The sequence below is a fragment of the Dipodomys spectabilis genome, unplaced genomic scaffold, assembly GCF_019054845.1.
Source record: "Dipodomys spectabilis isolate Male_0828 unplaced genomic scaffold, ASM1905484v1 ptg000210l, whole genome shotgun sequence".
Classification (NCBI taxonomy): domain Eukaryota; kingdom Metazoa; phylum Chordata; class Mammalia; order Rodentia; family Heteromyidae; genus Dipodomys; species Dipodomys spectabilis.
The window spans coordinates 2,926,633-2,951,441 of NW_024870887.1; the positions used below are offsets into that span (position 1 = coordinate 2,926,633).

General features: G+C 49.9%; 2 protein-coding genes across 6 annotated transcripts in view; one reads left to right on the plus strand and one right to left on the minus strand.

Moving 5' to 3' along the window:
- Otof (otoferlin) overlaps positions 1-4,078 on the minus strand; it is an 85,868-nt gene extending 81,790 nt beyond the window's left edge. For 4 of the 5 annotated variants that reach the window (XM_042696663.1, XM_042696662.1, XM_042696664.1 and 1 more), the window contains exon 1: positions 3,861-4,078. In XM_042696663.1, coding sequence (XP_042552597.1) covers positions 3,861-3,939 — 79 coding nt within the window. In that variant the 5' untranslated portion in view covers positions 3,940-4,078. The remainder of the gene's footprint in view (positions 1-3,860) is intronic. The other variant, XM_042696659.1, reaches the window with a different exon arrangement.
- A 4,120-nt stretch (positions 4,079-8,198) lies between these two features.
- Fam166c (family with sequence similarity 166 member C) lies at positions 8,199-24,032 on the plus strand. Its single transcript, XM_042696603.1, has 4 exons — positions 8,199-8,272; positions 19,530-19,803; positions 21,071-21,183; positions 23,888-24,032. The coding sequence occupies exons 1-4, from the start codon at positions 8,199-8,201 to the stop codon at positions 24,030-24,032; spliced, it is 606 nt and encodes a 201-aa protein (XP_042552537.1).
- The last annotated feature ends 777 nt before the right edge of the window (positions 24,033-24,809 follow it).

The window sequence follows — 24,809 nt, forward strand, 5'->3', positions numbered from 1 at the left end:
TTAAGATAAAAGTATTTCTAATATTCCCTTTTAAAATGTGTTATGATATTCTCTTAGTCTCTCTTAACTTTTTTTCATATTGGGACTTAAAACTAAATGGAATTATTCTCCCTGTTCTTGTATGTATATGAAGCCTTTTATTATAGAAAGTTTGAAATATTTTCTTCCCCAGGGATGGGTATAGGTGGAGTAGTTCCTTTTTATGTTATCAAAAAAAAAAAAAAAAATGGATGGGATAGCCAAGCTCTAGCCATTCTGGGAAATTATTTGCTAGTCTGTTCTCTCTGAGCATCTCCAGTAATATGTTTGCTGAGGGCCAACTTTTTTTTGTTCAAGGTTAGTGTTGTACCACTTGAGCCACAGCTCCACTTCTAGATTTGGATGATGTGTGTGTGTGGTGTGTGTGTGTGTGTATGTGTGTGTGTGTGTGTGTGTGTGTGTGTGTGTGTGTGTGCTTATTTCTCAATTGTTAGATCTCAACCTCCTGAGTAGCTAGGATTGCAGGCAGAAGACAGTTTTATAATAATTTGTATAACATGAAAACATACTCTTCCTTGAGGCTTGTGAGACTAGGGAAAGGTGACAAGGAGTCTCTCTGCCAGGAATCCAGAGCAAAACATATTTGCTAGAGTTTAATTTTAAAACAGAAATCTATTTGAGTGAAATGTATTAGCTGCTTTAAAATTTTTCCCTTTTAGGGGCTGGGAAGGTAGCTCAGTGGTAGAGTGCTTGTCTTGCATGCATGAGGCCCTGGGTTCGATTCCTCAGCACCACATAAGCAAAAAGAAAAATAGCCGGAAGTGGCGCTGTGGCTCAAGTGGTAGAGTGCTAGCCTTGAGCTGAAGAGCTGAGGGAGAGCACCCAGGCCCAGAGTTCAGGCCCCACAACTGGACCCCCCCCAAAAAAATTTTTTTCCCTTTTACTATAACATATACCAATGTTAAATTAGGTTGTGAGCACACAAACATTATTCTATAAATTCACATAGAAAAGAAACCCCTTCCTTAACCTTGTGCCAGATGATTAAACCAAACAAATCTTGTCGTGTGTGTGCACACGCGCTTGCATGCACTTGCCAGTTCTAGAGTTTGAACTCAGGGCCTGCGTGCTGACCCTGAACTTCAGTGCTCAAAGCTAGCACTCTACCACTTGGTGTTAAACTAGAGATAGGAATCTCATGGACTTTGTTACCTGGGCTGGCTTTGAACTTCAGCAATCCCTTGTCCTACTTCCCTGGCTTAAATACCCACAGCGTTGGGATGTCTAGTGCACTTCTCCCCCATCCCACACCCATCTGAGAGCGTACTGTTCTGTTTTCTGCTTTGTTCTGTTTCGCTTTGCTAATGGATTCTCTTGGTCTCTGCCTCAATGTGCTCTGTCATTCCCATGATAACTTGGGAATGAGAACTTGGGTTCTCATGAACCCAAGTCAAGGATTTGGTAGCCCAAGTTGAAGACCTCTCCTGCACCTTAACTCTACTAGTCTCCTTGGTCTACTTTGGTCCTCAGGATACTCTTACCAAAGCAGGAAAGGCCTGGGGAAATTTCTGGGAACTTGTCTTGCTTTCCTCCCTGCATCATCTTGGGCTTTGGGCTTTGCCACCCCCTGGGGCTTTAGTTAGAGATAACTTCCCCAAGGATGGGGGTAGGCTTGCTACTGGGGGATGATGCTGAGGCCTTGTGGTAGGTGGGCATGATGGGGTAGTCCATGCCTCCTTATTCTCCTGTCTAGTTCAGTAGGTCTCTAATATCCTAGGGCAGGGTCTACATCGCTTTCATCCACAAGGGCCCAGGCTTGTTCTTTGCACAACCTGGCACCGGGCTTCCCTCAAGGCGTTTGGGGCCAGCATCTCCCTCTGATTGCTCATCAGTTTCTTCTTCCAAGCATTGGCTTGGACTTGGGGGTTGGGCGTGTCAGGAGAAGCTAGGATCAGTTCCCTCTGGATGTCTGCTGTCAGTCTTTTGGGATGTCTATAGTTGCTAACTGCTGGGTGCAGAAAGTGAATGGGTGAAGCCTCTACAGTTGTCAAAAAGGACTCTTTCTAGAAACCTGCCTGTGTTTTCTCTGCTCTGTGTCCAGCCCCTGCCCTCAGGGGCTCTGCCTTGGGTTACCTACAAACACAGAGTCTAGAAATGGGTTTCTCCACTGTGGAGGGCACAGGCTGCAAATAGACTAATGCCTGGGTGGTCAGGCTAACAGCTCAGTGAGATAGGCGTGCTTCAGATCGACATAGTGCTCCCTACCTCATTAGCTCTGGAGATAAAGGAACACACACAATGAAGCTTCCAGGACAGGGTCCTGCAAGCTGAGCAGGGCTACTGTCCCTCTGCTAATTCCATGCAAGTTTCTCCATCTTGGTTTTTCTGTCTACAAATGGGACTGGGGTATCCAGACAACAGCAGCAGCATTGGTCTGAGGCTGAACCGCCCAGCCCTGTTTCATGGATGAATGGTATACGCTTTTTGTTTTTTGTTTTTTTCTCTAAAGCCAGCACAAGCCGGCAGGTGGCACACAGAGACCCAGGGATGCTGCAGAGAAGGCAGTTGTTGGGGTGGGAAGCAGCAGGTGGCCCAGCCCACCTTCCTGTCCCTTCTGCCTGCCCTCCCCCTGCTGTCAGAGTCAACTGTCGCTTCCACCCATGCTCAGCCCTGGGAACCACCCAGGACCTGTGAGGAGGTGACACGGGCGGGCGCCAGGGGCTTCTGATGCAGGGCTGGAGTGGGAGGGGCTTGCAAGCTCACTTCGCCCTCCTGGCAGAGCTGCACATACAGTGTCCAGCCTAGGACACAACTCCTTCAAGGCTCCTTTCCTACAACTCCACCCCACTTCTTTGGTCAAAGGCTGATAGCCCAGAGGTATTGAACTGTGGCCAGATATAAAGGTTGAGGAGGTGAGTGGGCAAAAGGCAGAGGGAAGACTGGCACTTAAGACACTCAGTGGCTGCCCACTCTGCCAGGCGAAGCTCTGCTTGCCACCTTGGCTATGTGGTCCTAGGTTTTGTGCCCTCTCTAGTCTCCAGTCTCATGCAGTCACTTCTGCGGGCCAGCTTTTCTCCAAGACTTGGGTATGCCCTTCTGTTTGCTCACACCCATCCCCTCCCCGCCACCATCATTATGTCTCTGTCTCCTCCTGCCAGTCCCTTAACTGTTGCCTCCTCTAAGAAGCTTTCCCTGATGGACAGCACTCAGCACAGGCTAGGAAGCTCTTATCCCAACCTCTCTGTACCACACACATACCCACTAGTATTTCTGCCCACCAAATGTGGCTCCTTGAGGCCAGGGCCTCAGTCACATTCAGCTTTATATTTCCAGCACTGAGACAAACTCATAATAAATGGTTACTAAATACATGCATTGGCAGAGGTGAGACTGGGGACTTGAAGGGTCTCATTCTGGATCACAAGAGATTTAGGAGAAGGCATCATACTGGGGCCCAGGGAACCCCTGGCTGCCTTGGTTTCCAAACTAAGGACCCTGGGGATTCCAGGTACAGATCTTATTTTGCATACAAGGAACCAGCCTGTAGAGGTGGAGGAAAAGAGGGCTCAGCAGGGCTCTGTGGGGCAAGACCCTTCCACCCTGAGGCTCCCTGAGCCCAGGTGAGCTCCTACTTTGGCCTCCCTGATCTCTGTATTCTGCCCAATAGTGGCACATTGGCCAAGTGCAGGATGCAACAGACATGGAAAGGAAAACCTAATTTTCAATAAATCTCAAAGACAGCCAGGCCAGAGGCAGGTAGACATCCTGAAAAGCCTCATGGCTGGGGCCCTGATAGAACTTTCCCAGCCACCCTCCCAGCCCTTACCCAGGCCAGGCTAGCTCAGAGAGTTGGAGTCTCTCTGAGACAGGGGCTTCCTTACCTCGGAAAGTCACTTTGGCAATCCGATCGCCCCTGCCCCGCAGCTCCGAGACAGTCTTGAGGTGGACAAGCAGGGCCATGCTGGTGTGGGAGCCTGGGCACTGCCAGGCGGAGCAGCAGGAAAGGAGCTGGCTGGTGGAATGAAGCTCACACGCCTCCCTCCTCTTCCCGAGTTGCCTCCTCCTCCTCCTGATGCTGCCCACAGAGACCAAGGCAACCGAGAACTAGCTGCTCCTTCCAGAGCCTCACAGAGCCTCACAGCCCTGCCAGCCTTCCCGGCTCCCTCCCAGTTGTCAGCCCAGCATGCGTGTAACTGTGTGTGTGTGTGTGTGTGTGTGTGTGTGTGTGTGTGTGTGTGGTACGCCCAGCTAACAGCCTGGGAATGCACACACACATTTGGAATTCATTATTCAGCAGTGCCGGCCCCCAGATAAAGCCCTGGCTGGCTTCAGATGTCTTCTCCCAGCTCCCAGACCAGAGGTTCCTGACCACCCTTGACAGGGCTGACAGGGCAAGCTCAGACATAAGGAGCAAGCAGACGGAACAGTGGGTCTGAGCATGGATTGGGGGGGGGGGGGGGATCAGAGGCTTCATGATCTGCCTGCCCATGGCACTAGACTGTGGCACTGGCATTTTGGGAATGATCCATGCCACCTTCTGCTCTGTCAAGTTAACCACAAAGGCTGCCAGTGGTTGAAATGCTCGGAAACCTGGAGAGCCAGGCCTGGCTGCTATGACTAGGTCCCCTTACTCTGTGCCATGTAGAAATCTAACCTAGGACCTACCAATTGGAAAAGCAGCCTCTACCAGGCATATCAGGGTGGTGCTTGGTTCTTCAGAAATATGAGCAATAAGAGAGAAGGAGTTGCTTGAACTCAGGGTTTAGGCTGTCTCTGAGCTCTCTACCACTTTGATCCACAGCACCACTTTCAGTTTTCTGGTGGTTAATTGGAGACCAGAGTTTCATACTTTTCTTCCAGGGCTGGCTTTGAACTGGGATCCCCAGATCTCAGCCTCCTGAGTAGCTAGGATAACAGGCAGGAGTCACTAGCATTAAGCCAGAGTAGTAGTATTTAAGGAAAGAGTGTCACTTGCTTCCCTGCGGTCTCCTGTCATCTGTCCCCATGGCAAGTGTGGAATCCATTATCCTATTCTGCCATGTCAACTGCCCTCTGACAACACATACCTAAAACATTCGTCACCAGATTCCTATATCAGAAAGACACCCAGCACTTGAGTGCCTATGGAGTGGTAGATTGTTGGTTGTTAGTTGTAGCATTGCACGTTTAGGAGCTCTGAAGCCAAGTCCATAGGGAAGGCTATGACCAAGGACCACACAGCAGATCCAAATACTGACTGATCTATTGATCATATACATTTATTTGACTCATGGTCCTGAAAGCTAAGAAATCCAAGATGGCAGAAGCCTTATGACCTGAACACTTCCCACTAGACCACACTTCCTAGCTCTGCTGCGTTGAGGATTGAATTTCCAACACATTTTTGGAAGGAAGAATATGGAAACCACACCTATAAATCTGAAGATGGACCTGGAGAGATTATTCTGGGTTACCTGGATCCTAAACGCCATCCCATTTCTTTTTAGCAGATGATAGAGAGGATGGTTTGACACATACACTGGGGTAGAGGTGCTATGATACTGGAGGCAGAGAGTAGAATGACACAGTCATAGATCAAGAAATAGCAGCAGTCATTAGAAGCTGGGATTTGTCAGAACCCCAGCTTCCTCTCCTGCTGGGGTATGGATGACCCCGCCAACAACTTGATTTTTGCCTCTGTGATACTCATTTCAGACTTCTGGGTTCCAGAACAAAAATAAACCAAGACACAGAGAGAGAGAGAGAGAGAGAGAGAGAGAGAGAGAGAGAGAGAGAGAGAAGGAGTCTATCTGACTTTCTGTGTCCCACCCCCAAGATTGTGTTCCTGAGAGTGTGGGTTCTAATCTCCTAGGTTCATGGGACACAAATCTTAGAGGTCTGCAGTTGTAGTTCAAGGGGAAATGGAGGACCAGACTCAGCAGGACTGGTCACACAAAGGCTGAAGGGCGGGGGCTTTTTTTCTGTTAGGGTGTGCATAAAGACCAGGCACCCCCCTAGCCCATCCCAGGAATAGGGGACCTGAGCACTGAAGTGCAGTTGTCCTCGAGACCTGCCCTCCTTCCCTCTAGGATGTGGAGATAGAGGCCCTGAGGGCAGGGGTCCCTCCCTCTAGAGCCTGGGCAAGGTCCTCTCATACGTGCTATTCCTTCTTGGGTGAATGTCCCCATCCCACCCCTGCCTCCTTGCCCCGCCTTGGCTTATCAGGGACGCATCCTGGGGGTACTTCTGCCCAGCACAGGAGGGGGATGGGTGTGTGTTAGGATCCTCCTCGGTGACTCCTATCTAAGCATGTCCCAAGGCTGCTCTACTGGTGCCTCCCACCTCCTCCACTCCCACTCCAGTGAGAGCCTGACACCTGACATCTATGCACCCCAGAGCCTCACAGGGTATCCTGTGCAAAGGATGCCCAATCGATAATGACAGGATAAAAGGGTGAGCTCCCAAAACAGAGTGTGAAGGTGTAAAAAAAGAAATACTAGGTAGCTCATGCCTATAATCCTAGCTACTTGGGTGACAGAGATTGAGAGATCACAATTTGAGGCCAGTTTGGGCAAAATTAGTCCATGAGACTCTATCTTGACCAATGTCTGAGTGTCATCTCAGGCCAACACAGGCATAAAGTGAGACCTTATCCTGAAATTAACCAAGAGAAAAGGGGTTGGCAGAGTAACTCATATGGTATAGTCCCTGCTTAACAACTGCAAGGCCATGAGTTCAATCCCCAGTGCCTCAAAAAGAAAGGCAGAGAGAAAGAAAAGTCAAAGAAAAAGAAAAAAAAAATCTAGGTATGGTGGCACACTCCTGTAATCCCAGTACTCAGGAGGCTGAGGCAGGAGGATCACAACCTGGCTATACAGTGAGATCTTGGAAGGAAAGAAAGCAGGGAAGGAAGGAAGGAAGGAAGGAAGGAAGGAAGGAAGGAAGGAAGGAAGGAAGGAAGGAAGGAAGGAAGGAAGGAAGGGAAAGATTTAAAAAGACATTAAACTTTAATAATAAATTTATTCTTTTCAAATTGTACAGGCTGGGAGCCTATGAACTGTTTCATGAGCTTTCTTTCTTTCCTTCTTTAGGAGGTGTCCTTGCTACTTTGCCCTAGTTTCGTTTTTATTTATATTCTTTTTCCTTTTCCTCCACAGTCAATTTGAATTCACCATATATTATACATACATGTTTATATTTAATTAGAGAAAAATCTTAGAAAATGCAAGTGATTATCTAAAAATTTTAAATACCAGGTAAGCTTAATATCTTAAAAAAAAAAAAAACTAAAGCAAAACTAAATTCACCATTATTTTCCATCCTGGTCAACAAGTATGGTGATCTGTTTATAAGGCTTGACTGTACTCAGAAGGAAAAAAAATCTCTCTCTTCCCCAGGGCCCTCTGTAGGTTTTCTCTTGCAAGAGAGGAACTTTATGAAGTGTCTGCCTTTTTAGGAAAAAGCCCTCAAGCCTGCCCTGGGCAGCTGTACCGGATTGCTGCCATGAGATCAGAGAGGCAGGGTCTGGATCCAAATCACACAAAAAAGCCAAGCACCTTGAAGCTGGCCCTACACAGGTGAGGCCTGGGCCCTGTCCTCCACATCACCTGGGGCTGATGTGAGGTCAGAAGAACAGCAGGACTGGAGACAAATGGAAATCACACACGCAGCCTTTTTTAAGTGATTTGCTTTTCGACTCTTCCTTATAAAACTACTCTGGTGGAGCAGCTTGAAATAAGAGATGAAGCAAATAGGAAAGTCCTGGGGAGAGAGGAGACAATATGGACAATGTGAAAAATGCCCCAACGTGCCCTCCTCCCCGTCTATCGGGGCATTCGAAAGCCACCATGCCAACCGAGGCCCAGCTTGGAGTTGATTCCTAGGCCCAGAACGTTAAGCATCGCTCCTGGGTGCCTGCGGCCATTCTAGCCCCTGGATCTGAGCCGTCTGCAAAACTAGGGCCAGGCCGCTCTGTCCTTCCCCACCTGTTGTAATCTTCCCGAAGGGTCATCAAGAGTCCCGCGCTAGGATCCAGTCTAGCCTGTCCCCGCAGAGCACGTGGAGACGGGCGTCCTCTTCAGGACGCGCCCTGTGGTCGGCTCCAGCCTGCGAGGGCATGGCGAGGAGGACCTGGGTCCCAGAACGCGCCAGGTGCGCGCGCACCCGCGTTGCTAGGAGACCCGCGCGTTGTTTACCGTGGGGGCGGAGCCGAGCCGAGCACGAGGGGCTCCCAACCCACCATGGCCTCCCGCAGCGCGGGCACACTGCTGACCGATTTCAATACTGCCTACGTGCCCCCCGCCCTGATACCCGGGTAAGCCGCCGCACCCCGCGACCCCTGCACCTGTCAGGGCCCCCGACCCCCACCCCCTGGCACCCTTCCCTTCCGCTTTCCTGGTCCTCCAAACTGGGTTCTCTTTGAATAGTGGCCTTGGGGGTTGTGTGGCAGTGGGTAGGGCTGGTGCTGACCATTCTCCCAGGTAGGAAGTCAGGTCGCTGAGATGGGGGCGCAGCACCCGCCAGGGATAACCGGGCCTGGCCTGGACGGTGCTGGGCACTGGAGAGGAGATGAAGATGCACTCATTTGGGCTTTGGTGTTTGGAGACCTCAAACAGCAGCCTAGAGCACCTAGAGAGACGAGGGGAGACCCCGAGTAAGGAGCAGGGGTGACCGGGATTGAGGCGGGATTTATGGGTTGGAAGAGGTTAAGAAAACACTGTGAGCACCAGCTGACAGGATATGGCAGGACAGGATGGGCCCGAGTTGATAGGACTATGACTGTTCGCTAGACTTGTATATGTAGTTACCCCGGCACGCTGAACACATTATGCAGCAATTTTGCTTAGGTGTATGTGTGTGTGTGTGTGTCCATGTGCCCCAGTACTGGGGTTTGAACTCAGGGATTGGGTGCTGTCCCTTAGCTTTTTTTTCTAAAGGCTTGATCCTCTATTCTTTGCATCATTGGTTCATTGGCGATTAGAGCCTCATGGACTCTAATCGCTTATGCCCCTGCTGGCTTTGAACCATGACCCACAGATCTCAGCCTCCTGAGTGGCTAGGATTACAGGCATGAGTCACCAGTGCCCCCTTGGCTTGTTTTTGAATAGAATAAGCAGGCCATGGAGAGGAGAGGCTGTCTTGGTAACAGGCAGAAGTAGCTGCAGCTAGGGCCTTGGCATTCATTTCTGTCCAGCCTATATCTGGGGAGAGGGCCTTCCTCTGAACGATGGGCAGCTCAAAAGTTTCTTCTGTTCTCATCAGGCAAAGTTGATTTACCCAGGTCATGGTAGTTCCCCCTTGGGGAAACTAGTCAGGGGTGTTAGAACACTACCTTAGGACTTGCCTATTCTGTCTTTCACCACTTGGGCATTCACATGAGAAAATGTGCCAAGTGTTTATAACTGGTAATAAAGACAAAAGTGGGCATTGCCCTCGAGGGGCTCCAATCTGGTGCATGTAAGACTCAGTTCAAATTTGTCTCTGCAGCCTTGGCTAATGTATGTAATCTGCATTCTGGCTGTCACTCATGGTTTGGTTTTATCCATTTAGATTTTTGTTTTCTTTAAAATGCCTGACCCTTTGGCCATTTGCTATGTATGTAGCAAAGTCTGGGGCTTTTATAATCCTGGCGCCCCATGATTCCCTCTCCTTGGAAGCTGAGGTGTGTGCTGTGGGTTTCAGATGGAATCCCAAGTACCTCTCTATTCATGTCCCTTGTTTGCACCCTGGAGCAGCAGCCCTATCCCATGATTACTTTGGAAATGGTGATTATGAGCCTTCATAAAGAAGGCTTAAGCTTTGCCCTCACACTGCTTGGTTAAGCTGCTGAGCCAGTGTCAGTTGCTTTTGTGTGTGGAATTTTCTGGGTGGGATTTGCTCTCTCTCTTTTTTTGTTGGTCATAGGGCTTGAACTCTGGACCTGGGTGCTGTCCTTCAGCTCTTCAGCTCAAGGCTAGTGCTCTACCACTTAAGCCACAGCGCCACTTAGTTTTCTGGTGGTTTATTGAATGAGAGTCTCACAGATTTTCCTGCCCAGGCTGCCTTTGAACCCTGATCCTCAGATCTCAGCCTCCTGAGTAGCTAGGATTACAAGCCACCGGCACCTGGCTTGCTCTCTGTATAAAGGCCCCCATTAGGTAGGTATGGTGGCTTAAGCCTGTAATTATAGCTACTTGGAAAGTGGAATCAGGGATTTGTGGTTCAAAGCCAGATGGGCCAAAAAAAAACAAAAACAAAAACCTGATATCATCTCAACCAATGGCTGGACATAGTGGTACTTGCCTGTCATCATGGGGGTATGCCTGTCATCCCCAGAGATTCAGGGAAAACATAAGTAGGAGGATTGTAGCCCAGGACAGCTTGGGCATAAAGCAAAACCCTCACTTAAAAAATAACCAATGCTAAAAGAGGCGGTGGGCATGGCTCAAATGGTAGAATGCCTGCCTAGGAAGCACAAGGCTTTGAGTTCAGTCTCCAGTACCAAAAATGAACAAGGTCCCCATCAGCAAGGAATGAATTGAGTCATCTGATGTTTTCAGATGCTACCTTAGTGGCAATCTTGTTAACTTAACGCAAAAATCCAGAGTCCCTTCTACCCTTGGATAATAATTATTTTTTCTGTCTTTTCAAGCACAAATCACAGATTTTACAGCATTGCAGTCTCTTCTGACATTCCAGTCACTGTTTAGTTCTACCACAGTGCAGTTCTATCCACAGAGGCAGAGGACATTCATGTTGGTAGGGACCCCATAGACCTCATAGATCAGCCCCTTCCTGTTCTAGACATGGGCTCTGAGTCACAGAGGGTCTTGTCTCAGCCTCATGCTGTTGATGGTAAGCCATGCTGGAACTAGATCTCTGATGCCCAGTGGTAGTACTAGAAATCCCTGAGGATATGCCAGGCACTGTGCTGAGCCTTTTACTCCTTAAATAAAAGTCGTCACAATCCAGATGAGAAACGAGCATTTGTAAGCAGCTGGCTATGGCTGTTTAGCAAAGAAGTTGCTGAGCCAAGTCTTTGTGACTTTAATACCTCGGCTCACCTTCATAGCTATCCTGAACCCTCATGTAGCATTTTACCCTGCTTCTGTCACTTAGCACAGCGGGACTAGAGTTGATTGTGAGAGATATACCCTGGAGTCAGCACAGCTAGGTCCAAATCCTGGTTCTACTACTTTCTTACCCTGGGCAACTTGTCATCTCCTCTCTACAAACTCATTTACCTTATCTGTTAAGTAGGAATAATAACAGTATGCAAGTTATAGGAGACTTAAACTAGTTAGCATACAGGCAAGGCATAGTGGTGGTGCATGCCCATAAGCCTAGCTATTCAGGAGGTAGAGGTAGGAGGATCATGTTTGAGGCCAGCCCAGGCAAAGTTAGCACAAGACCAGCCTGTCTAAAAAGCAGACTAAAAACAAGAATAGGAATATGGATTAAGTGGTGGAGCATTTGCCTAGCAAAAGCAGTGCTCTGAGTTTAATGCACATGCATATCCATACACCGGGAGGGAGGGAAAGAGAGGGAGGGAAGAAAGGAAGGAAGGAGGGAGGGAGGGAAGGAAAGAAGGAAGGAAAATAGGGAGGCAGGCAGACAAGCTGGCTTCACTTGGATCTATGGTAGAAATGTGCTCCACCCTTACCCCAGAGCTTGAACACTGTAGTAATCTAATTAATGAAAAAAACAATCAAAATGGCATCCTTGAACACCCTGGGAGGGAATGTACAGCAGCAGTTATATAGCACAGTGGTCCCCTGTACCCACATTTCACTTTCTCAAGTTTCAGTTACCCAAGGTCCATTGTGGTCTGAAAGTACTGGATGGAAAATTCCAGAAATAAATAATTCACAAGTGTTAAGTAACTTTTAATTCAGCATGTGGTTATAATTGTTCCATTGTGCCAGTGGTTATTGTTTATCTCTTATGGTGCCTAATTTATAGATTAAGCTTGATCACAGATTTGTACGTGGAGGAAGATGATGTAGGATATAGTTCAGTGTGTTTCTGTGCAAGGTTTCAGGTGTCTGCTGGGGGCTGGGATGATCTCACATGTAAGTGGACTGCAACAGCGCTAGCTACAGTAAAAGGGCTCAAAATTGATGGGCTTTTAGACTTTGTTTTTTAATATGATTTGTTTCAGTGTAACTTTATATAGCCTAATTTTTAGTTCTCAGTTTCTAAACAACAGGTTTGACATATTCTTGAAATTTGAGTCTTTTTTTCTCTCTCAAGTTGATCTGAGCTAGCTGCCCGTAGCATGCCACACTGCCTGTACCTCCCAGCTTCCTCTGGCCTGCGGATTACCTTGCAGGAGAGGGGTGAGCAGGGCAGGGAGGGAAGGCTTACCCGGGGAGGGAGAACTTGCCTGTCTCATCTCCCAGGAATCTTCCATTCCAGCCCAGCTGTGACACATGGAGCTCTCCCAAGACGGCCCAGTGTATCCCAGGGTACGGAACATAAGCCATCACATCTGCCCAGGAAGGCACAGAGATGATGTACACACAGATGTTGGTATCAGACTCTCATCGGGAGCTTTAACAAACACACATGCGTATGTCCCATCTAGACATTCTGGTACTGGTTAGGCTGGATGAGGACACTGGGAGTTTTGAAAGATCCAAGGTGACTCCAGGCTGCCACCAGGAACAAGGACAGTGTACCTGTGGCAAGGGTGGGGCTGTTCTCTAGGCATGTCTCAAAAGAAGCTCCCGTGGAGAGGCTTTTCCCCCTGTGCGGTTCTCCTTGGCAGCCCCCAGCCCCAGGTTGGCAGGTCTGACTGCAACATAGCAGTCAGTAAAGACAACTGGATGGTTGGGGGGGGGGGTGGAAGACAGGGGTCCAGGAGTGGGTCAGGGAGGCTCTGTGGAAAAGGGAGCACCTGAAAGATACCTGGGGTCTGGAAAGGAATCTGGAAGGACAGGTAAGATCACCAATGGACGGGCAGGGAGAAGGGGGGGGGAGGGGGAAGAGAACCTTCAGAGGCGAGTTTGGCTTGAGCAAAAGCCACCCTTCTTGCAGGACATTTTTTTCAGCAGCAAGCAGCCTTTGTGGCACAATAGGAAGGCAGGCAGTAAGGCTAGAAAGACCTCGTGTGGAAGCCCACATCAGGAGGCCCCAGCAGCTGCCCCAGTTTCTTCTTCATTGCAGAGGCAGTGTTAGGGAGGAGGCCTCCAGGTTCTAACCCAGGGGAAGGATCTGATCAGCAGTTTCTGCAGGAAAAGGTGCTGCGGAGAAGAGGCTGCTCGTGGGATGAGACATGGAGAATAGTAACAAGCTAATTAGTTAATAAGACTGCTCAGGAGATCTCTGATGCTCATGGTAATTAATTTTAATGTTAGCTATGGGGCCAGCCAGTGCTGTTAAAAGGCAGGCAAGGGACCGCTCCTGGCACATACAGGAATCCATGGTAGGCTGTAGAATCCACACAGGATATCTGCTCAGAGTCCTGGCTCGTGTGTGTGCAGGTGGACCAATCAAGAAGCACACGTGAGAGTGCCATTGGGACTGTTCAATGCCCAGTTATAAAGCCTGCCATTCCCTCTGCTGCTTCCCACCACATTGGCCTGGAGCTAGACCAACACAAGCAGGGCAGCAGAAGGCTCTTCCCATAGGACCAGGCTTTTGGCTCACAAATGCAAGTACCTTCGAGAGACAAAGACTTAGCTTTCCAAGACGTTCCCCACTGAGTGCTAAAAGATGGGGACCTGCGTGCCTGTGAATGCGTGTGCATGTGCACCTACACTTCCAACTTCTGAAGGGAAGCCAGGCAGAACTTGGAAGGCTGCGGAGGAGGGGGCTTCTAGTCTATTGGGATGCAAATATCTTCGCATTCAGAGACAGTGGGAAGACAGGAGCAGAGGAGGAACATGGCAAAGAGCTTGGGGGTGGTGCAGAGAAGAATCACAAGAAGTCACGTTTCTCAGCTCCTTGCTTCACCCCAGCCTGACGCCACTTGGTAGGTGGGGTACTTCATGTGCTCTGACGATCAGGGCCGAGCCCCTTATAAAGCCCCCAGTGTTCCTGGACTTCTCGCTCCTTCAGTGAGCAGCTACGAAGCACTTGTCACACGCTAGGTGCTGATGCTCAGGGAGAATGCAAATTAGCAGAGGAGGTAGACTCATGGATCTGAATTCAGACTAAGGATGAGAATCCTAGCATGGCCAGGTGAGCACAGACAGAGGGTACACAGGAAAGGCAGGGAAGACTAACAGATAGCACTGGCACTACCCAAGTAAATGATGGGAAGTCTGCCATGGGCAGGAAGCACGCAGCATGCCAGGTAATAAAGGAACTCTTGCTAGGCAGGGAGGCTTGGGGCACAAAGGGCCCTGGGGAGAACTAGGAAGAGGTGAGACAGATTGCTCTGGCCTCTGCAGGCTGCATGGGTGAGACTTGATCTAAGACACTAGGAGAGGTCAGCCTGTCCAAGTGAGCACAGCACTGGCAAGGAGGTGAGCAGAGGGAGAGAGGGAGAGTGCCTGCACCTAGATAGGACTGCGAGAGAGAGGGGTGTACAGGGCAATGGAGGAGGGAGGAAGAGGGGGTTACAGGTTCTAGTTTCTGGCTCAGGTGAAGGGTGGAGATGTTAACCAGGACAAGAATATAATGGAGAGGAGGTAGAGCAGGCTGATTCCCTGTGAGGATCTACTGCCAGGAGAATGGCAGAGGCCAGTGATGGATCTTGGCAGCACTGGTACATAGGTAGTGTTGGAGGCTCCCAGGCATGGGTCACTGGAAAGAGATGAGGACTGCGGAGTAACACCAAGGCTAGATGATGAGCCAGAGCAAAAGCTCACTCCCCTCCCGTCCAATCCAACCCCTCAAAGTCTCATCCCACGGAACCAGTTCACAGAGTCCAGCCAGTACCACCCATGGAAATGGACCTTCCTTCTTGACTTTAGTAGTCGGAGAGCCCTGACCATGGGCTGAATTGGGTTGGAGCTGGCAATGCTAGTTCCAGCATGGCTTGTGACACCCTTTCTCCTGCAAGAGGGGAAATTGGTGCTCCTGGCCCCTAGCATCATTATGTCAGGCACACAGCGGGCTCTCAGAAAGGGACTTTTTAATGACATTAGACTCACTTTTTGGAAAATGACATATAACTGGGGTACTGGTGGCTCACACCTGCAATCCTAACTACTCAGAAAGGTAAAATATGAGGATCAAGGTTTGAAGTCAATCTGGGCAGAAGTCTGTAAGACTCTTATCTCTAATTAACTACCAAAAAACCAAAAGTTGAAGTATGGCTCAACTGATAGCGTGCCATCTTGAGCAAAAAAACTAAGGGACATTCTTAGCCCTGATTTCAAGCACCATTGGTGACACACATGTGCACAGACACACATAGGATACATATACAAAGCAATAAATTTCCCCATAGCCAAGGCCCAGGCTTAGCTACCATTTGTGAACATCACTCTAGGTTGCCCCATCTGTATATACAGAAGAAAAATGACTGGATGAAGAGGTAGAGAGATGAATGGAGGGGTAAATGTAAAGAGAGATAAAAATAATTTTATACAAATATGGCCAGGCCAGATTTCCTATTTCATAATGAAAAGGATGAAATTTAAGAGATTAAGTTTTCACTAGAATTTAAGAGAAAGAAGATGAAAGAAAATGGAGGAATAGATAGACTCTAGATAATTTCAACTCATCACAAGAGATATTAATCCTTAAAGGAGGGTGGGGGAAAGAGAACAAAAACCATTAAAGCGCAGAGTTCTTATGCCTTTTTATAAAAATCACATTTCTATTTTTGAGGCCATGGGTTGATGCTCAGAAGCATTCTTAGTAGGTACACGCCCACCTCCCCTCCACCCACCTCCCAATTTTGGTTGCTTTAGGTTATTTTTACTTTGACAGGTTTTGTAACATTTACTTGTGTTCTGCAAGCAGCAGTCACCTGGCTGCTATTTGTAGCTCTGCTCTTGAATAGAGGTGGCACTTACCACCCATCATTCTTGTAGAGCTCCTACAGAGCAGAATTGGGTTTTCACCTTCTGCTCGGCAGGGGTTTGCCAGTACACACTTCTTTCAGGAGGGGCTGGTGAGCACTTGGTTTCCCAGGGTCTTTCATGCTAGGGATGCACTGGCTGTGTACCTGGCTGACCACCTGTCCTATGGGATGTTGTCAGGTCTTGTGTACTTGTGTGCTGCGGACTGGGGCAGACATCTTTGGTCTGTCACTTTATCTTCTTTGTATTTCTCCCATCATCCCTACATTCTGACCTGAGAAATGAGTGAGAGTGGCTATCAGAGAATGGATGAGTGATAGACTGAACCGTAGAATTTCATGTGGGCTGGAGTCTACCCATTAGAACTTCTGCCATGGGGCGGCAACACCTGCTTGCTTCCATGGAAAAGTAGGAGAGAGAGTGAGCTCCCCTGATTCAACTTTCCCCTTCAACCCACCACTCCATCGTCCTTCTCCTCCATGTACAAGAGCCAGGGCGGATGGAGCTCCTTCCATAGCAGGATATGGGACAGAAGGAACCATTCCTACCTTTCCCCCCCTTGTCTGTGACTTCTCAATTTCTTAAGTCTAGTTTGGGGGAATCTAATGCATAGCATGAATTACTAACAGGAGCTCTACTTATGCTTCCTTCCACATGGGTTTCTTCATTGGTAGGAATATTGTAGAGGGCCAAAGACATTGGGTGACCTTACATGATCTTAATGTAAAACTAGCAGTTTACCTTTTTTTTTTGGGTCCAGTCATGGGGCCTGAACTCTGGGCCTGGGCGCTGTCCCTCAGCTCTTCAGCTCAAGGCTAGTGCTCTACCACTTGAGCCACAGCACCACTTCCGGCTTTTTTCTTTTTGCTTATGTGGTGCTGAGGAATCGAACCCAGGGCCCCAGGCATGCAAGGCAAGCGCTCTACCACTGAGCCACCTTCCCAGCCATAGTGGTTTACCTTTAAATGGTGGGCCCTAAGTCAGCTTAATGGGGTTGAAGAAACAAAGGCAATGCTGTGGCCATTCCTTGGAGAGATTGGGAAATAAAGGAAGAAGAAATGTCCTATGAGACAACAGAAGGCCTTCTGGGAGTTTGGGATCTAGAAAAGGCTTGCCTGTGTCGAGAAAGAGGAGACATTCAAGATGGCAGAGGGGAAGGATGGAGGCAGAGAGAAACATGGAGAGATTTGCTGGGGGGGGGGGCAAGGCATCGAATGAGCAGGATTAGTGGGCCCCAGATCGAGGAGGAAGGGCAAGCCAGGCCCCCAGAGAGGAGGACAGTGCCTCCTGGAAGGGGCCAAGTGGGCTGCACAGGCTCATGGGAGAGGGCAGTGGGACTCCCCAGACCCCATCTGTGGGGAGCTCAGGAAAGACTCAGGGTGGGTGGGAAAGCTTCAGGACCATCGGGGCCATGATATCAAAGGTGGTGCACCATGGGAAGTCACTGATTGTAAGCAAAGAGGCTAGCGAGAGACCTTCCAGGCCAGGGCTGGAGTCCTACTGTACAGCCTGCGCTGTGGCTGCTGGTTTATGCTCTGGCTTAGGCTAGATCTCATGAGGAATCTGGTGGGGGTGGCAGCAACCAGGAACCGTGGTGGAAAGCAGCTGGAAGGTCTGTCACAGACACTCTGTGTTGATGTCTTGCTTTGTTCCTGAAGATACAAGAAGGAAATAAAACATTGCTACCTAACTGTGGATCAATCCTCATCCTAGCAGCCAGGGGGCTGAAGCTGAGGTGGCCACAGAGGCTTCGAAGCCCAGACCTCCAAGCCTCTGTGAGGTTGCGGACTTGGCAGGTAGGGATAGATGCTGCTTCAGGGGCCTGGCAGCTCCCAGAATGCCACGGGCTTCACTAGAAACCCAGTGTCCTGGCATGTGGACAGGAGTGCCAAAGCTGCACATCCTGGAGCTGGCCACAGGTCTTTGCTGTTCATGTGTACAGTCCAGCTGTAAACAGCATGGGTATTGTAGGCCTGTCACCTGCTCATCTTTTCACATGTTTAAAAAGCAATTTCCTCCCTCCCATGTGCTAGATCCAGCACTAAGAAGTGGGGAGATAAAGCTGGGAAAAATACAATCAAGTTCTGCCTTTAAGAAGCTCAGAAGAGGACAGAGAGAAATAGCTAATGGAGGACACTTTAAGGGTCAAGGGGAACAGATGTCCAACTCAGACCTAGGCGAGGGGGTGATTTTTTTTTAAAGAAATGATCTATGGACAAATCTTAAACTTTTGAAAGCAAAGAGTAGGAATTAGAGGTATGGGAGCAGATATGGTCGACATCCCAATGGCAGAAGACACAGGATGAGACCCCAGGAGAGGGAAGAGACAGAGGGTGGGGGGAGGGAGAGCTGATGAACTGTTTCACATACTGACCTGTGAAGGCCTACGGGTGCAAGGCTGCCAGGAGGCTGGGGAGGCAGGTGGCCAAGGGTCAGAATGCTAAGGCTTCGACTGCACAGTTTGGCCTGGTAGAAGCATGGAAATGGATCGGAGAGGTGTGTGAGTACATTTGGAAGAACAGAGTGGTTGCCAGGCCAGAGTCCCAAGAAGGAGACATGGCCAAGCTCTGATGATACAAGTAGAGGTATAGGACTCGGTGACTGACTGGCTGTGAGGGAGATGGATGCCGTGTTTTGACTGGAGAGGGAAGAAGTCAGGCTCAGGCTGTGGGGAAGATGTGTGTGTATGTATGGGGGAGGAGGGGATTCACGCTCTAGGTGCATCCATGGAAGGGGCCTAGTGTGTCTAAGCTTGAAGAGAGCTCCAGACTTGAGATGCCTATCAGGTGATGGCTAAGGCTGCCAGCTGGGTGCCATGACCAGGACAGACCTTGAAGGGACCCCAGCACTTCAGATGGGTAGAGGAGGAAGATCAAGAGGACATGAAGAAGGAACCACCAAAGAGGCAGGTGGGAGGAAGCTAAAGCTAATCAGGAGTTAACACTTCCAGGCAAGGCCAGCAGTGCCCAGAGCCACAGGAAGGCCTGTATGATTATGAGCAGCAGGCCACTGTGGCGGTGAGTCAGTTGGTGGAGGGCGAGTCTGAGGGCTGTGCTGATTAGGGAAGCTCTGTTCTCTTTGGCATCTCCCCCATGTCAGACGCCCACAGTGGGATGCCATGAGCCTCCTCTAACCCAGGGACTCTGCTTCTGCATCTCCTATTCTTCCTACTCAGCTTCCCTGATGGTGGAGGGTGACCAAGCTGCTAAAGAGCTCTCAGCAATCCAGATCCTCCAGACCATCTATCTGCCTAGCACCTCTTAAGACTGGTGTGTTGGGAACAAAGTGGCTCCATCAGAATCTAGGCCTGGGCTTATGACAAATCTAACTCTCATGACATTTGACCCTAAGGGCTCCACCAATGTCCATTCTCTTTGCTCTCTAATGAGATGGGCACAGAATGCCAGAGGTGAAGGAGGTCCCCTATCTTAAGGCCAACCCTCAAGTAAATGGAGGCCCAGTAAGGGACAGTGATTTGCCTACAGAAGATGACCATCCAGGCAGGGATGAAAGAGGAGACACCCGGCCTTTCTCCAGAGAGCTGTGCAGCCCATGCACTAGAGGTCAGCCCACTATTCACAGAGCTGTATCTTCTCTTCCCCAATGCCACCGCAGGTACCAAGGCCACATCCCCAGTGTGGCCTTCTCCTTTGGCTCCCCGTATGGCAGCACCACCCTCCAGTACTTCCAGGATCACCGCAATGCAGCCATGAAGGGCCCGGCGGCCCTCAGCAAAGGGGGCTGCTTCCCCACCATCTATTCCCCCGAACCCGCCGCCGACACACTGCTCAGCCGCACCAGCACCTGGGAGCGCTTGCAAAACATGCCCGCCTCTACCCGCTTCAACCTGGACAGCGAACGCTCCGCCGCGCTGTCTCACTTCTACCAGGTGAGCTGCCTCTTACCCCCTCCTCCCAGCCCTGGGCCCCTGCCCTGAGCCCAGAGAGTGATGGGGGCCAAGGGAGACCCTGCCCCGCCCCTCCAGCAGATCCACTCCAGCAAGAAACCTGAGAGTTTGGCTGGCAAAGGGAGGGGCTCTGGACTCTGCTTCCCTCACCTCCCCCCACCCCAGGGGCTTCTGTGACCCTGTCCCTGCCCATTCCCACAGCTGGAAGAGCTGGGGTGTTCAGTCATGCTTGGCTCTCACCTTCTGAGCCCTTCCAACCTAAAGTTTCTTGGCTCTGTGGACCCCCGCCATCTCCTACCTTAGTATAAGGCCAAATATTCACATAGGTAAGCACAGGTCCCACTAAAGCTCCCTGCCTAGAAGCCAGCCTATAAGTATGCCCACCAGGATCCCCATCTGCTGAGCTTCCCCATCTCCAGGTCCCCTGAGGGCATGTCCTAGGTCAGACTCACTTAGACTCTACTAGACTCCTGGGTGGGAACTGAGAGGTGTTGGGGGGGGGGGGCGGGGGCAGAGGGTCGGTTGCAAAACATCCCCAGTGCACCACAGCGATCCAAGGACCTGTTTCCTGGTCCACAGAGACCAACCCAGCCTTGTTTCCTTGCTGAGGATGAGAGCTTTTCCCCTGCTATGCTGCTGGAATGTGTGGGTGTATGCGTGTGTGTGTGTATGTGTGTGTGTGTGTGTTCCAGCTTTAACTCAGGACCTCAACTCTCACTTGGCTTTTTCACTCAAGGCTAGCACCTACCACTCAAGCCATGACCTCCCCTTCTGGCTCTTTGCTGGTTAATTAGAGATTAAGAGTCTTAAGACTTGCCTGCCTGAGCTAGCTTTGAACCATGATCCTCAGGTCGTAGCTACAATTACAGGCGTGAGAAACCAGCACTGGGCCTGAGTCCTAATCTTTCAGCGCATAGGTACTGCTTGATGCCAGGGCAAGGGACTTACTGAGTCAGGTGGCTTCCTCAAGGGCAAGGTGAGACAGCCCGCTGACTCTGAGGAGCAGAGAACCCTGTGTGTATCTGCTGAGCTGGGGTAGCAGATTTGGCTTAGCTGCTTTCCATCTCACTCCTGGTAGCAAGGCTGGGAGGTGGGTGTGGGCATTGGGGGGAAGGGTCATTAGCTATACTGGTTAGCAGTTGAGAAACTGCAGACTCCTTCAGGGAAGATGGCCTATCCATACATAAGGTTCAGCCAGGCATAGACTATCCACTAACAACCTGTCATCTCTTCCTGGGTCGAGCTATAGATTGCACAACAGCACCGGAATTACTACCGAGACAAGACTGGCACAGTGCCTCTGGTCCCCTACTTCGTGCTGCCTGTGAAGGAGCGAGATAGATACCCCATCCCCAATGACCTGTGAGTGCCTTCCTTCTCTTCATCCATGTAGTCAACAAATGGGTATCCCTTGGGTACCTGCTCTTGCCAGAGCCTACAGAGCACCCAGACTGAGAAACCAGTTAGCAACCCTTCTTGCAGCATAAAGTGACCGTTACAAAGCATGAAGGGCTGAGTTCTGGCAGCCCCAGAGGAGGAAGGTGATTTGCCAGAAGTGATTTCCCCACCACATGTGCTGGGAATTGGGAAGCGCAGCTCATATAACCCTCGCTGCACAAGGAGTTGCTGCCCACTAGTGGACAATGTGGGCGCTACACTGAGCAAGGAGTCTTGTTTCCAGCCCCACCCAGATTGAACCATCTGAGAGGGGCTTGGAACCATTCCCTCACTAGTGTCTTGGGAATATCTTGAAAAGTGTAACTAGATAAAACATAAAAGTGCAAGAAGATAAAACATGAAAGTTCCCTGCAGCCCACCTCTCACAGCTGGGGGAATCCGGGAGAGCTTATTTCCCCAGGGAAGGCTTGCTCTGCCCTGCAAGAAGATCCAAGCAATGTCATTCCCATTAGCATCATCAGCATCACCTCAAGTCTACCCCAAAGTATCTTGTGGCTGGTGTAGGGTGGTGCCTAAGCTGGAGGATCAGCAAGTTCCCAACTTATTCCTCATTCCACCCCTACTACTTCCTCTCTTGGTCCCAGGAAGGGACAGCAGCAAGTCAGTGGAAAGATTTAGGGTTTCCAACCCTTGCTGACCCCTGCCTGCCTCAGGATCCCCGTTCTCACCAGCCTGTTGCAAGCAAAGCAGCAGCTCTTCCCACTCAGCGCAATAGATTACAGACATAGCTCTGTTGCCTCTAGAAGTCACTCTGCATGACAAACGGATCTGTTTCATGAACAGGAAAACTGAGGTTCAGTAATGGCCTCAGGAGCTTATGCTGAGTAACTCTGTGATTGGAGACTGGGCTTGGAAAGGACCCCTGTCTCCTGTGGCCAACTGAAACCACTGTCTGGTCATCTCCACCGTGTGGGGTAGCTGTGAGCCAGCGGGTCCCTGGAGACAGAGACTCTCCCAGGACAGATGTCTTCCTGAGACCTGTTTGACAGGATGTGCTCCTCCTGAATCTGCAAGTCTCTACCTCTCTTCCTTCTCTAAGCTGCATGGCAGTCTGAGCCATTCCTAGTTTCATACCTGATACAGAGCATCAACTAGGTAATGTAGTCAGGGACAGAGAGAAGGCAGCTCTGTGACCTGGGGAAAGTCTCCCCTTCTGTAGTTCCATCATACCACCATCACCATCATCACCACCACTGACATCATTATCACATCACTAGCTTCATTACCACCATCATTGTTACCATTGCCACCATTACCACCATCACTATCACCATTACCACCACCATCATCACCGTCACCATTAGCACTATCACCGCAATTGCCAACATCATCACCACCACCACTGACATCATTACCACCACCCCTATCATAACCACCACCATCATTGTCACCATTACCACCATCACTATCACCATTACCACCACCATCATCACCGTCACCATTACCACTATCACCACAATTGCCAACATCATTACCACCACCATCACCACCACTGGCATCATCACTACCATCACTATCATTACCACCACCATCATCATTGTCACCATTACCACCATCAGCCTCATTGCCAATATCATTACCATCATCACTACCACTGACATCATTACCACCATCACTATCATCATCATCGTTGTCGTCATCATCGTCATCACCATTACCACTATCACCACCATCACTATCATCATCACCACCACTGACATCATTACCACCATCAATATCATCATTACCACCGCCACCATCATCATTACTACCATCATCATCATCATCACCATTACCACTATCACCACCATCATCATCATTGTCATAACCATCTTCATCACTATCATTACCACCACCATCATCATTGTCACCACCATTTCCACCATCATCACCATCACTATCGTCATTACCACTACCATTTCACAATTGCCAATAGCATTACTACTACCATCACCATCATCACCATCATGATCACCACCACTACCATCATTACCACCATCACTATCATCATTAACCCCATCACCATCATTACTATGATCATCTGCACCAACACGATCACCACCACCAACACCATCAATACCACCATCACCACCACCATCACTAATATCATTACCACCATCACCACTACCACCATCACCACCATCAATACCATCATCATTACCACCACCATGATCATCACCACCACTATCACTGCTACCATCACTCATCACCCCTAACATCACCATCATCCTCCCCACTAGAACCACCAGCACCAGCACCACCAGCATCTCTTATAATACTTGAGTATCCTCCTTGTCCAGCTTTGTGTTAAATGTTTCATATGCATAATCTCATTTACTCTTCAGAGCAGAGATGACGACAGCAACCCATGTCTGTATGGGTTCACTTTAGCAGGAGATGGGGCCAGAATCCATGCCACATGTCTGACACCCGTGTCTTCACTATAAGCCACAGGATCCTGTGCAAATACAAATCACTTTCCCCTCAAGTCAGGGTAATTTAGCAGATGCCACATTGATGTGTGAGCTGGGGCCAGCAGGGCTGGGAGTGGGTGCGTGGGGCTGTAATGAGTGTCCTTCACTCTCCCTTCCTGGCACACTGCCTGACAATTGCTCTATCTCCCCTCCAGGCCTCCCCTGAGCCCGATGAATAAGTGGCACCTCTTTAGAGTCTCCCCTGACAACCTAAAGACCTACCAGACCTTTCCATCGGGGAAGAGGGTGTCCCCGCAGGAGCGCCAGAGGAGGGACTGCTACTTTGAGTTCAGAGCGTGAGTCCAGGTGCCTGAAGACTGACAGTCTCGGCTCCCACCAGGTTGGCATGCTTACAATAAAATCTTTAGCCATGACCACCCCTGCACCTCTCCTCTGGGTCCTGGAAACTTGTCATTATGGCAGGAAAGTTCCCAAGGGTCAGTCAGCATTATACCTTCAGAGCCCCTGCAAAGCTCAGCCCAAGAAGTCAGGCCAGGAGCAGCAGCAGCCAATCCCTCTGGGCCACAGACCTGCCCTCCCCCCCCCCCCCCCCCAGGTAGAACAGGTAAGGCCAAGACAGATGCGGTTCCCAAGTCTTCCTGAGTGGCAGGTCACTAAGGTTCGGAGACCTCCTGTTTCCACTGGGATTATTGACTGCTCCTTGTCTGAAAAGGAGGGGTGTGGTCCAGAACAGCCTTGCCAGCTGGGAGCAGGACTTCTCACTGAGTGTCATCTGCTTTACATGGCAGTATGTAAGGGACACCTTACTACCCCACTTCCCTGATGAAGATGCGGAGCTGCCTTTAAGCCACACTGTAGGAAGTGAATCTAGGTCTGTTGGATTGCCAAGCCCTGGTTTTTCCACTACACACCCTGCTTGTGGCCCACATGGAGATGGAGCATCAGCCTTTGGAACCCTGGAGAATGCAGAGCAGAGAGAAGCAGCGAATTGAATGAAACATTTGGCCAAACTGGCAGGGACAGGCTGACTTGGCCTCTACCCCTGACCATTTCTAGAAGTTTCCATGAAGATCTACTTCAGGTTCTGAAGATCTACTCCAGGCCAGAGGTAGACAA